Here is a 14955-nt window from a genome sequence, read left to right on the forward strand (position 1 = left end):
GGGGATAAATCTGACAAAGTAAGAAATAGCATTATTATCTAACAGAAAACATCTTGCAGGTTTTAGTGGAGTCAGAGACATTGCTAAATAGCTATCTTGAGCGTTGACATTTTTGTGGCTGACATTACATGTGGCTGACATTTTACTGAGGTCTTCTGGATAGGATATCCGTCCATCTCTGGACAACCACTACTCGGACAAATAGTGAATGGCTGGCGCAATTATGATATAAATTGGCCTGACTGCAGGCATCTCCCTATTCTCTAGTGAGCCAGCTTCAGCTTTACGTTGTAGCTGAAGGAAGCGCAAGAAGCAGGACATAAAAGCATTTAAAACTGGTGCCTTCGGGAAATGGGGGTGCACCAATCAGAGAGATGTGATTTTCAGAGCCAGAGTCTACAACTACCCTAAAACAGTGAATTCATTTTCGAAATGCAACTGGGTTCTGGGTGGAGAAGACACAATGCGATATACAGATGATGTATTATAGAAATTGAAAACTACATAATTTTACTAACCAGTGTCACCCCAACAAATTTAATAAAGATAAAAAAAATGCAACTAGGTTCCAGATGAACCTGTTTTGTCTTTTTTCTCTAAAAGTAAATTGGATTCATTATTCTAATCCCTAACCTTAAACATGTACAACAATTTAGGTATCATATTTATGTTACGTAAGAAAAAAACCTTCAGGAATTTTGTAATGAATTGTCTGGGATTTTTTAAATTTATTTTTGGTAACATCATTCGATTTGACTTATTTTAGATATCCTAATTTGAGACCCAGCCTAATTTAACTTAGAATGTGTATTTATTTAGTCTGGTAATATTTGGGAAGCATAAAACTAAAGTATTAAAAGAAAGGTAATTTACTAAAAGAAAAGTAATTTCAGCAGCTAATCAGTAGCTACAGTCGCTAGAAAAAGAGGAATGTAATTTATAAAGAGCTCAGGATAATAATTTTATTATTATCTTTTATTAATTTTTTTGCATTATTTAGGTATTATTGAAACCACCATATGCATGTATCATTAGTCCCAGGGCATTTCATGAGGATAATCCTTGCCAACTTTGAAATTTTAAAAATGATTTTCTAAGCAAAATGATATGATCTTATTAATTGATGCAAGAAAAGGATTTGATAAGATCCATTGAGCATTCATGATAAAAACTCTCAGCAAACCAGGAATAAAAGGGAATTTTCTCAACTTGATAAAAAAAATCTACAAAAATTCTACAGCTAACTTGCTACTTACTGGTGAAAAACTAAATGCGTTCTTCCCAAGATTAGAAACAAAGCAAGAATATTTTTTTCTCACTACTCTTACTTAGCATAGTATTGGAAATTCTTGCCAGTGTACTAGGCAAGGAAAAATATATATACACTGGAAAGGAAGAAATGAAATTACCACTATTTGCAGATGTAGAGAATCTCCAAAGAAACTGTACAAAAATTCCTAGAACACTTACTGTGAGTTTAGGAAAAATTGGATAGAAGAACAATACACAAAAATCAACCACATTTCTATATACTAACAATGAATATGTGGAAATCAAAATTAAAAACACAATTGCTTCAAAGAAGATGTTATATTTAGGTATATACAATGAAACATACATAGGATCTGCACGCTGAAAATTACCAAATGATAAAAGAAAGACATCAAAGAAAATCTAAATGAATGGACACATGTGTTCAGGGATTGGAAGACTCAACATAGTAAAGATGCCAGTTATTTTCAAATTGATGCGCAGATATAATGCAAGTTCTATCAAAACCCCAGCAAGATTTTTCCATAGACATAAAAAAGTTTATTTGTATATTTATATGTAAAGGCACAGGCCCTTGAGTAGCTAAAACAATCTTGACAAAGAATAAAGTAAGAGGAATCAGTCTACCTTATATTAAGCCTTACGATATAGCTGTACTAATCAAGACAGTGTGATATTGGTGGTGGTTAGACACCTAGATCAATGAAATAGAATCGAGAACCCAGAAATAGACCTCCACAAGTGTGCCCAACTGATTTTTTTTACAAAGGTGCAAAAGCAGTTTAATAGAGGAAAGATAGCCTTTTCAATAAATGGTGTTAGAGCAATTGAACATCCAGAAGAAAAAAAAAATTAACTTCAACCTAAACCTCAGACCTTGAACAAAAATTAGTTCAAAATGGGTCATAGACATAAAATGAAAAATATAAACCATAACACTTTTATAAGAAATCAGAGGAGAAATCTTTGAAACCTCAGGACAGGCAAAGGGTTCTCAGACTTGACACCAAAAGCAATATTCAAAAGGAAAACTGATAAAATGGACTTTATCAAAATGAAAAACCTTTGTTCTAAGAAAGTCCTGTTAAGAGGATTAAAAAATAAGCTATAGACTGGGGGAAAATATTTGTAAACCACATAGGACTACTATTGAGACTATATAAAGAATTCTCAAAATCCAATAGCAAAAACAAATAATCCAATTACAAAACAGGCAAAAGATATGAACAGTTTTTCAGCAATCAAGAGTTACATACGACCAAAAAAAAGCACATGAAAAGTGTTCACCGTTAGGGAAATGCAAATTAAAAGCACATTATCACTGGATAATCCTGGCCAAAATAGTCACACACACACACACACACACACACACACACACACACACAGAGTTATAGCTCATTGCAGAGTATAGCACTCTACAGTAGGATGACCAGGGTTGAAGGTCCCCAAGTATGGATAGCACAGAATGGACTCTACAGTGACTTTCTAACCAAAATGATAGAATCCAGATGACAATGGAATAGCATCTTAAAGTGTTGAATAAAAGTAAATGCCAACCTATAATCCAATATTCAGAGAAAATAGTCTATGAAATTTAAGACAGAATAAAGCGTTTTTCAGAAAAACAAAAACCAAGAAAAGTTTTTACCAGAAGATTTGCAATAAATGAAAAAAACTCTGAAGGGAGTTCTTCAAAAGGAAAGAAATAGATTCCATATAGAAGCATAGAAATTCAGAAAGAAATAAACAACAATGGTAAGTATACATATTTACTAAATGCATAAAATAATAAACATGTTTGATGTGCTTAAAATATATGTAGAATTAATATAATTAAAATTAGTAGCACAAAAGGCAGGAAGTGGACAAATAGATTTAAAAGGTTCTAAGGTCCTTGCACGTACCATAAAGTGGTAAAAGGACTAATTTTAAATTAGATTCTAATGAGTCAAGGTAGAATATTGTAACTTCTAAGATAACTACTAAAAAGAGAGTAAAAGAATATCTAAGTAATGGTTTTAAAAAGGGAATAATAAAAACTGATCAATTAAAAAAAGGCAACAAAGGAACATAACAGGTGGAACAGTGTCCAAGCACTATGTACAATGGTCTATTTAAATCCAACAACGTTAATAATTTTATTCTCCATAAACATATTAAATTCTCCAATTGAAAGACAAAGCAAAGCAAAACCCAAATACATTTTTTAGGATAGAGAAAGGTTGAAAGTGGAGAGGTTGAAAAACATACCATGCAAACTGAATTGAGAGAAACCTAGGGAAGCAATCCGACATCAGAGAAAGTGGACATCGGGGTAAGAAGCATTAAAAAAGGATATGCAAAACAAAACAAAACAAAACAAAAACAAATAAGAAAAGGATATGCAGAATGATATGAGTCAACTCACCAAGATATAATAATTTGAAATGTAGATGTGCTACATTACATTTCCTCAAAGTAAAAAAGAACAAAACTCTAACCCAGACCTTTGTACTAAGCTTCTAATTCTCATAGCTGACTACTAAACATTAGCTGGATGGCACCAAATTCTCCATACTAAAATTATTATTTATCCTATAAAACCTGGCCCTCGTCTAGCAATTTTACCGTTGGATAGTGCTATCACAAAATATTGTCCAGAACCCTTAGGATCATCATTTTTCCCCATGTTCCCTCACTGCCTTGATGAAATACTACTGTGTCCCGCTGATTGGACTGTACAACTTAAATATTTCTCCTTTCAACCCCCTTCTTTATTTTCACATTGTCCCTATTTTTATCACCCCCGGCCTTAATTATTGCAATACTTTCCTAAATTTTTCCTGTCTGAAATGCAGCCCCTACTTCAAAACATCGTCCTCACAGATGCAAGAATGTGCCTTCGAAAACAAATCCAATTAGGCTGTAGCTCTCTCCAGCTCAAAAAAAATCAATGGTCCCCTTTGCATATGAGACAGAGCCCTCCACTTATCTCTGTCTCAGCTCCTATTGATCTTCTCCACTTTATACCCCAAAGCATTACCAAACAATGTGCAGGTCAATCTGTAGCTTCTGAAATGGGATGCATCTTTGTAGGTGCTTTATCTTCCCCATAGAATATTTGTTTCTCAACCAATGCCTTCTCACTCTTCCAAGTCAATACTATTTATAGCTCAAATTCACTGCATGCTAACTGGGTGCCAGGAATGTGTTAGTTTAATCCATACCGCAGTCCTATGAGGTAGTTACTATTAGTGTGCCCATTTTACAGATGACAAAAAACCAAGACATAGAGGACATGTAAATTGTCCAAGGTCAAATTTGTTGGGATGTACAAGAACTGGGTTTGAACGCACGTAGTCTAGCTCCAGAGCTTGCGCTATTAACCATTTACACTATAATTCAGAGTTTAACTCTTGTGATGCTTTCTCTCACAATCCTCTGTTCTCTTCACTCAACACCAAAGTACCATAGGTTCCTTCTTTTCTGCCTGCACTCTTCTTTGCACGTGTCTGTCAAAAGCAGTTCTACCGAATTTATAATTATCTGCTGACTCTTCTACTTGTGTGAACTTCTCAAGAATAGGGACTTTGTTGAATTCATCTTTGTATCCCCAAAGAAAAGCTCATTGCCTGCATAATAAGTAGCTGGTGAATATTGTTGAATAAACAATGAAGGAATGAATAAAAAATATAAATAGTTATTAGATGGATTTTCGCTTTCTAGTTTAAGTTTATAGGGGGAATTCTTGAAATTAAATGCATTTCTTGATTTATAAGGTTGTTCCTATATTATAAACACATTATGTGTATGTGCATGTATATATAAATATAAATTTTTTTTTAACAAAATGACTTTTTGGTTCTATGTCTTAACCTGCTATTAAAGCTAATTTAGTTGACTTTGTGGTATATTTAACTGTAAAAAAAAATATTAGAACAACAATAAAAATATCACTAAAATATTTAAAATGCTGCCCAGGGAGTTGTGTTTTAGTAGGAAAATGCTTCTTTAGCTAAAAAGTTGCCATGATGAATGTTAGCTCTGTTACTTAAGAAAATTTAATCTCTTAGTATTAGATTTCAGCAGAGTAAATTTAATAAATAATTTGTAAAATTCAGGATACATTAGGTGCAGCAGCACTATTTAAAGAAGTAAAACATTACTCAACATTGGCAATTACAAAATCAAAAGTTATCAAAATTTAAAAATGTTCTGTTTAGAGAAAGCAGGATTAATAGCAATGTGCTATTAGTCATAAAATAGGTCGCAACATAGGAGATGTGGAATTCGTAAAACCAGACCAAGTATTCAACAGCTTTTTAATATTTAAACAAGGACATGAAATCGTTTTGTTGTTCGCTTTGATATACTAGGTTGTGCACTTCTATCGATATTTCAACTTTTACTCCTCTGGTGGTAGTATTTTTCTGTGGACAGGGATTACTTTCCCAATTCTGCTGAAAACTTGCTGTGTGACCTTGGCAGGTCACTTAATTTCCTTGTGACTTAGTTCTCCAATTTGTAAGCTAAAGTATATGATAAGAATACCAATCAGGGTTATAGCATTAAAATAAATGTCCAAATTCCTTCATTTTGTTAGAATCCTGTGGTAAGGAATATTACTAAATTGAAGGCCATAATTTGGGACTAGAGTGTTTTGTTATATAGAAATTCGTTATTCTTATATTCCAATGCAATTGTATTCCACATTTAACTGCGCTAATTCTTTACCATGATGCCATGCAAAGTCGATAAGAGAGATATGACATTTATCTGTCAATATCAGAAAGATAATAGGCTATTACTGCAAATGTATATATTATATATTATGTTAATATATTATATATTATACAATGCATACATTATTTATTATATGTATATATGGGCATATATATTACATGTACAATTATAACACTATTTGTAAGTATAAGTACTGTTTATAATATAAATATATTATAAAATATATTATACTATATATTTGTGTAAATATATAATGTTCATATTATAAATATAATATAATATATAAATTATAATTATGTAATATAAACATTTATATAACTATTTTATAATACAAAGTTATAATATAGATTATATAATATAAGTAGTATTAATATAACTTATATATATTTATAATTATAAATATATAATTATTCTATTTATAAATAGTATATTTTATTAAAATATATATTTTTGCTTTCCTTATGAAAAGGAGGAAACAGTGACTGCTATAGTTATGTGCCATATTTACATAGTAATAGGATATTAGCAAATATACTATTTGGGACTCGGTATAAACTGGAGTGCTACTAATAGAAAGCAGAGTGTCAAATGAGAACAAAAAACTGGAGAAAAGTAACTCTATCCACCCCAAAGAGTAAGAAAAGAAATGGCTTGCTTCTCAGAAAATTCCCCCATAATCTCTCTTTGTCCCTGGGTAAATTTATTGATGACGACAGAGGTGATATGGGCTGATTAGGAAAACCACGAGTTTGGGAGACAGGCCAAGCTGGTTCAAAGCTCGTCTTTACCTCTTAGGAACCTTTTGACTGCAGACAAATTAGTCTCTTTACTTCTTATTTCCTCTTTTGTGAAAGGAATAATCCCTCTCTTTTGGGTAGTTGTGAGGGTTAGATGAGATAATCCATATAAAGTGCGTCATGTAGGTGCTCAGTGACAGGGCGTCATTATCGGTGTGCCCTGGAATTTTGTGACAAGTCTTACTTGGGAGTGCACATAAAACAAAGCTACCACACGAAGTTAACAGATATTTTTTATATATATCAGAACAAAGAGAAGAATACAGTCCTATTGCCCTCATAATGTTTTGTTTCTAAACAACCAATTTACAGCCAAAGAATTTTTTTAAATGTTTACTGCTGACCAGATATAATTTGCTTGTATGCTTCTCGGAACACCAAAGCCAGGCAGAGCTGAATAAGGATAATGACAAACAATTTAACCCAAAACATCCAGTTATCTGAGACAAAACTGGGTTACATTTTGAAGAGGTCTGGTATGTCTTAAGTTATGACGAATAATTGCTTCCCAGTTCTTGCTTACTTGAATGGTTTTCAAAATGTTATCTTATAATTTACCATGACCTCACCTTTATCACTTAGCTTGGTTTCCACAGTACCATCTGGTTTTATTTTCCAACAGCCTCCCCCTTCAAGAGCAGGGGCGGCAATCGGGTCATTCCAGGGAGCACAGGCTCTGATGCTGGAATATATTTTAATAAAAAACATTCTTTTCTTTTTGCTGATCTGGAATTTTACTCCTGTCTACTTGCTTTTGTGAGGTTTCAGTGAACTAAGCATTTGTTGGCTTCTTTATCGTATTCCCACATTCTCAGCTCAGCAAAAAACCCTTTTCAGTAAAACCCACAAAGGATAAACTGCAGATAACCTTCTCTTTGGCATCAGCTCCCAAGGGAAGTCCAATCACCAGTGAAAGTTACAAGGCTTAAAAAGGGCGGAAATAAGCTTAGTCTAGTTTTCTGCAAATGGGTCTACAATTTCAGCTCATCTCATTCTCAGCCTTCATCAGAGGGAGCAAATGTCATTAAGAGAACAGACAAACAGCACTGCTTTCGAGTAATACCCCCATTATTGCTAAACTGAGAGCTGTTTGAGCAGTGACTTATAAAATTATTCAAGCTATAATTCAACTCTTATTGCACTTGTACTTTTAGAAGTAATGTGGTTTGGTAGCTTATATCAGGCTGCTAAGAAGTACATCAAGACATACAAATGTCAGACAATTAAGTTCACGAACTTTCCACCGTGTGCTTACACGGTGGAAAGTTTGCGAACTTAATTGTCTGACTGTTTGTATACACATTGATATTTATTGTGTCATTGAAAATTTTTAAATTTATTCTTTTATAGTTTAGCTACGGAATTTTAGAATGCCTCTCAAGGTCCAAACTTAACACCAAAACTGTGAAAAAAATAACTAGAAGCATTTTTCCATCATTGGGGCCCCAGTTTCATCAGCTTTCTCTGTCTCCCTTTCTAATCATCTTATACCCTAAGGTAACCTTTGTTCAACTCCCTCAACTTCTTCCCACCACTGCCACCTGTCTTTCTTTTGCACATTTGAGAGATAATATCCAGATGTTAAGGTAGCAGGTAAAAATCCGGAACCAGACATGTCTCGAAAGTTGAGTCTGATCCTGTATTCCTAATTCGCTAAGGATGAAAATGGCCCACCTTACTACCCTAGCAATAGCTGAACTATATGAACCAGGATTGCCTTTTGAGAGTGAGGCAAATCTAGATAAAATATAATGCGTAGCATGCTGTATATATTATATACCATGGAATTGTGAAGTAGGCCTAATTTATCCACTTATTCTTTCATTCATTCATATATCCAGTATTGATGGAGTAACATTTATGTGCTAGGCCTCTGCAAAGCCTTACAATATAATTGGAACTTAGCTTTTGATTTCAGATTTAAGTTATAAAATGTACTTTAGGGTTTGCTGGTTAGATTCCAGTGCAAAGTGAATTAGAAAGAAATTATTGTACCACGAAGTGGTCCTGTTAATGACAACGCTCCCCATCACTCACCTCCCTCACTTTAGAGATAGGACAGGTGGGTCATGGAACCCTATAGAAACCCAGGACTTCAATATTACTTTCTAATACGAACAGTCTTCCTCTTTGACGTCTCTGCATATGGTACTTCACAGGAATTACCCACTTCGTCCCTATCACCTTCTTAAAAGATAGAAAGGGGTAATGCTTCAAACTGATCTTTCTTAGTGTCTAAAATTGAGCTCAGAGCTGTGATCGGACTTTTCTAAAGCACTGTTACCAGGCAGGCAATGATTTAACCATTGGGTCTCAGCCACCTGCTTTCTGGTCACGCCCATGTGGGCGTGTTTCCACCTGTAGACTGTGAGTCACTTTGTCCTTGTTAAACACGTGCTTTGGTATTTTTGCCTTTGTCTCACAGCAGAGGTCTGTGAGTCTGACCTTAATGTCACCTGACTCATTCTTCATACTGCAAATACCCTGGGTGTAGGAAGACAGTGCCCTTATCCTCCGCACATGAGCTGTGGGCAACAGGGGGCCAGGAGCGTTAGTCACGTGTCCAGGATATACAGCCATAGGTGAAGTGCACATCTGGTCACTAGCGTCAGCTTGTCCCTGATACTGCCATCTTCTCCAGGGTGACAGCCTTGTCCTTCTAGGACCTCCCGTCCTGAAGGTGTCACTCTTCACTCTCTCCTTGGCCACTCACTGATCCAAATGCCTACAAACTTCATACCTATTGGGCCAAGTTCAGTGTTCTGCCCTGACATTGAGCTAAAGTGCTATAGAATATATTACTTAAGAAAACACATGAAATGACTGTGGCACTACACTGTCTATAAATGTACTTGAAATCCCCGATCTAATCCTACATCTACGCTTGGTGTCTAACGGGATAATCATGTCACAAATAGGCTGCCTGAGCAGCACGCTGTCATGAGACCAGTAGAGGAAGAGGATATGGGGCTTTCCTGGTTTCAAAACACGCTTGCAAGTCTGGAATGCTTCATGCGTGGTACGGTAAGTAAGCACGGTCATGGCCAAGGCGGATCCCGGTGGTCAAGGAGGGGCAGAAACTCAGCTAGCAGAAGTTACGAGAATAAAGGGTAGTTGTAAGTGTCAATTCTGCACTGTGGAGCATGCCGAATCCGCAGAACTGGTGGCTTTTGAAACTTTATGGGATCACAGATACCATTAACAATCAGATGAACGCTATCTCTGGAGAAAAATGCTCAGATTGGCAGGTCATTCCCCAAGGCCCGGCATGATCACTTTGCAAGGGATCAATTATTCATGACGTGCTGGAGTGCATGAGGGGGAAGGCAGACTCGCGTTACAGTCACACAGCGGCTCTTGCCAAGTGCCTGCTCTGCTTTCCCTCCCTGATATCCGACCACGTGGCCCTTAACAGCAGCCATTCCATGAAAGGAGACCCAATTTCACTACATAGTTAGTAATTAGCAATAAAGTAAGGATATGTACCCCCTATGTGCTCTGACCCATGAGCAATACAAGTATAACAAATGCACGAGGAGTTTATTGAAGAATCACATAATTATATGGGCCGGCTCTTTACTAACTTCTGAAAAGTTAAAGCCCATGTTTATAAAGTCTCGCCTAGTACGTAACCTAAATAGCAAAACTGCAAAACTCTAGTGTTTTCATCAAGATAAGCTAAATTGAGATGTTGTGGACTAAAACGGTCTCCTCTTCACATGAATTGTTTACTCTGTGAAGATCTTGTTTTCCAGGCTGAACTGACAGCCTTGGAAACAAAAATTCACTGTTCTGTCCCACAAGTTGCTTTACCGGAAACACAGGGCAGTTGTCATGACGTGTGCATCTTAACAGCTAAGTCTAAGTTTTTTATCCAGATCTGTAACTAAACATTTATACAAACTCTAGAATTCAAATCCATTCTCATTTTTCCTCCCCTTTTCCTCATCACAAACAGAGAACAAAACAAAACAAAATTAAATGAAGTTATGCAGAATGATCTGCTAATTTATATGTGCGGTCTTGAAAGCGTTGCAACACCATACAATATAAAATCATAACACCTAGATTTTCAGTAAAAAATTATCATTAAAAAATTACTTAAAATTACTGAAATATTTCCAAGTGGCTGATGGTGTTTGTACAGATGAAAAAGAGGCAAAAGTCACCATCATGAAATGCAGTGGCAGCACAATGCTGGCAGGTAACGAAATTTTATTTCTGCTCTCGGCACTTACACCTTTTCTCTAACTGTGACCAGAGGAAAACAGTAATTGACTGAAAGTGTCTGATGCTCGTGGATGAGCAGTGCCTCTGACAGTATAAGATTTTTTTTCCTTCTGTGCTACTTCAGTAGCCTCACAGTAAGCCCAAAAGTATCTCCTTTGTAGCCCAGAAAAACACAGGAATTAAACGAAGCTAGAGAACACGGGCTATCCTGGCAAGCGTCCTGCCGACGACAACCATGTGGAGTGCTTTAAGACTATTTCAACGGTCATGTGAGAATATATTAGGGAAAAGAAAAACAGCTTGAAAGCGGGAACCAAGAACAAATGTAAATATATGCCATTTGATTCTAAAGGCTGGGCTAAGGGCAAGACTCCATGAGTTCTTTTGTACAAAAACAATCTGCAAGGGAAAATTAATGTTTCCTTGAAAACAGCCTCGTGTGTTTTGTATGCCATTTCACGTAGGCAATTCCATTAAGGTGACAGTCTCTCTCTGCCGGAGAGACTTGCTTTCAAGATACTGTTGATACAGCTACATTGGGTAGGTGGCAAAGTGACTTTCTGATATAATTGGTCGTGATGTCTGCTGTTTGTGGGGAAGCCTTCAAAGCGCAGAGTCCAATTGCTTCCCTGAAGAAATGCACACACACACACAATCAGGCCAAATGAGAAGAAGTTTGAGGTGAGCTCTGCTTTGACTCGGAGGGATGAAGTTATCCACAGCATGGGGTAAGGAGAAAGAAAGAGTTTGAACAGTAAGTCAGGATTTTTATCGTAGAAAACATCCCAGGTCTCTGTGAGACTTCAGAGCATGGGGATTTGTTTGGTGAGCTGTTTGTTTTCAGAACACTAATCACATCTATATTCAAATAGAAGAATCAAAACACTTCACAAAGTCAAATATAAACTATGTTAGACTGTGCCACCGATGCTATGAGTATAGATACCCAGAGGATTGATTAACTGCCTTGTATGTTAAATGATTCAAAGTCCTGAGTTGATTTTATATAGATAATTGTTTCTCACATGCAGTGCGAATAAACTGGGGTGCTATTTTTGATTTATCCTCATACCAATTTTTCCTTTCACCTCTACATGGCTCCCAGATTATGTATCTCCAGCTCAGATTGCTTCTCCGGCTTCAAATTCCTCCTATATTTCTCCATTTAGGCATCCCGTAGGCTCTCCAACCCCAAATGCTCCAAACTAAATATAATATTTCTTCCCTAAATCTTAGCCTCTGAAGTCACCACTATCCAACAACTTATTCATAAGAAGTCGTTCTCATATAACATATTAAGTCTCAAACACTGTATTTCCAGTGTAGTCTACCTTCTGAATATCTCTGAGATTTCCACCCTTGCATTTCCATTCCTGCTGTGTCAGATCGGGAGTTCTGTGATACGCTTCTTCCTTCTCAGGTCCTAGCGTCTCCCTAAGCCTTCCTCCAACCTGGTATCACTACGGTCTTTCTCTAAGTCAATTCTGGACCTGCAGTCTCTACTTAAAATTCTCCAAGGCTCTTAATCTTTTCAAGGATAAAATCAACACAGGCGATGGGGCCTTCTTTCTCCATTTGGCCCCAGCCTGCCTTTAGGCTCAACTGTTACCACTTCCATGGGTGATAAAATGAGGGATAGAATGAGGCTGAGATCTCACATGAGGTGGTTGTGCAGATGGACGTTACCTTTGTATACTAGGGAAGTACATTGGTTGCACAATTTAAAAAAATCAGACTGTACATAATTTTGAAAATCAAAACTTTATGTGACATATTCCTCTAAACTTAAATGAAAAGTAAGTTTAGTCAGGTGAGAAAAAAATAAAAGTAACAGTACTGAAAAATAGATTTACATATCTAAAATTCTTACCCAATGTCTGCCGGAAAGACACCTTCCAACCTCTTGCTGTTTGAGATGCATCTGTCTTGAATGCCAGGACCATGCTATTCCTGTTGCTTCTCACATTTGGTGGAAGATTGGAGTCACAGAATTTGCCAAGAAGGGGATCACTGATGGTAGAACCATCATAAATTGCCAGGTAGTCTTGGGAACAGAAGGTGGAAGGGACCACATCAAAATCAATAAACCTGTGAAATGAACCTTGTTAATACTGACATTCTCCATTTGATTTCCATTAAATTGTACCTTTAGTTCTTGTCTTAAAAAAAAAAAAAGACAAGACAAAGGCTAAAAAAGCACAACATCTCAGTTTACTTAATAGGAAATATTATAAACAATATAGTATTTTGCTAATCAGTGCAAATGTTTAGACAAAATATTTTGAGGGACTGCAATAGATCAAAAAATGGGATAAGAGCTAGGGATTTAAAAATGAGTAAAATATGGCGTTGGCTTCTAGGAGTTTACAGTCAAGAGCAGATGAAGTCTATTTTAGATTAAGTTTTGACAAGTTGAACTAATATTTATTTATGATTTCAGTAACACTCTAGTTTTACAGTCTCATTAATAGTATATTGTTTACTCTGTTCTGTTGTTATTTGTACTATCAAGTAGTACCATCATCCTATTCTTTACTTATGGGAAGAATGCTAATAGAGTGGAAGAAACGCTGGCTTTAGAATGATAGCTCCGGTCTCGTTCTCACAGCCTCTGTTTCCCTCTTTTAAAATGCACTTTGTAATAAGGTTAACTGCATACTGCATATAGTAAGGTTAACTGCATATAGTAAGGCAACTATATGCAAAAACCAAACTATGACATCTGGCATACAATAGATGTTAAAAAAAATACAAAATAAGTGATCATTATTATTATTTTGAAAACCAGGAATATGAAATGTTCATTTACATGAAAGAAATTTTAAAAAGACTAAAACTCAGTGGTAGAAAAGAATGAACTAAATTCTCTCGAGTCACATGTGATGCCATAACCAGGAATTCACACAGGATATGGCTGTGATCGTCCTAGAACCTTCACTACACACACCCCAGTCTCTGTCTTCCCGACATTTGCTAGGATTGCCCTTCTGGGCACACTTTGAGGTTTGACATGGCCCTAAGACTTGCTTTGGCCATGGAAATGTAAGCAGGAGTGGTAGGTATTACTTTTTGGAAGAATTTTATAATTCATTGCTTTCCCACTGCAGTGGTGATTGTGGAAGCAAGTGTAGGAATGAAGATTCCACCAGCCTGAAGCTAGTGAGTCACCAAGATGAGCAGAGCCTCTGGCCAGGCCACACTGGACGTACTCAGACTAGTAAGAGACAAACTCATTGAGTTGAGCTACTGAGCCTTAGGGCTGCTTGTTACCACTTATAACCTGTCCTGACAGATGCATCCCTAACTTTTCCTTTACGGCCTAACACAGTATTTTATTCTAGGCCTATGGTTTGTCATTTCAAGTAACTATACCCAGAGATCCCAAACAAGCAAGGCTTCCCACATGGTTTTTCTTCAGGATTTTATGGTGGGTTTACTATGGCTTATTTTTCTTAAAAACCTGTTTAAATTATTTGATATCCTGTCCTCATTTTCGTACGTTCTTCTGCTTTCTCAGTTTTTTTTCTAGCAGCTATAATAAATAACATAGAATATAGAATAATTTGAAAATATCCAATGATTAAAATACTTTCTTTTAAGAGCCTTAAGATAAAAAAGAATCTCTTAATTTTTTAATCAAAAAATTTTGATTGGCTGAATTTTTTTAAACTGATGATGAAGAACAAGATGAAAAAGTTCTTTAGCCACATGTAACATTTAATGTCTTGTAAAAGAAGATGAGGACAGAACAATAGCTAGATAATTTCCAAAATCTCTCCCCTTATTTTTACTCTCTAGAGACAACACATTTATTTTTCATAGCATAAACCTACAAAGAAAGACAAAAATTTGAGTTTCCAAGAGGACTCAAAGCACTTTTGGCTTTATATTTTGTGTCATTTTCCCAGGGGAGCACAGAAGCTATCTGGAAAAG

General features: G+C 36.0%; 1 protein-coding gene across 1 annotated transcript in view; it reads right to left on the minus strand.

Annotated features, from left to right (window-relative positions):
* Positions 1–14955, minus strand: part of CUBN (cubilin) — a 237059-nt gene that overhangs the window by 23750 nt on the left and 198354 nt on the right. Inside the window, 1 exon segment of the mRNA XM_033100508.1 lies at positions 12892–13109. Coding sequence (XP_032956399.1) covers positions 12892–13109 — 218 coding nt within the window.

The sequence above is a fragment of the Rhinolophus ferrumequinum genome (assembly GCF_004115265.2).
Source record: "Rhinolophus ferrumequinum isolate MPI-CBG mRhiFer1 chromosome 5 unlocalized genomic scaffold, mRhiFer1_v1.p scaffold_110_arrow_ctg1, whole genome shotgun sequence".
Taxonomy (NCBI): domain Eukaryota; kingdom Metazoa; phylum Chordata; class Mammalia; order Chiroptera; family Rhinolophidae; genus Rhinolophus; species Rhinolophus ferrumequinum.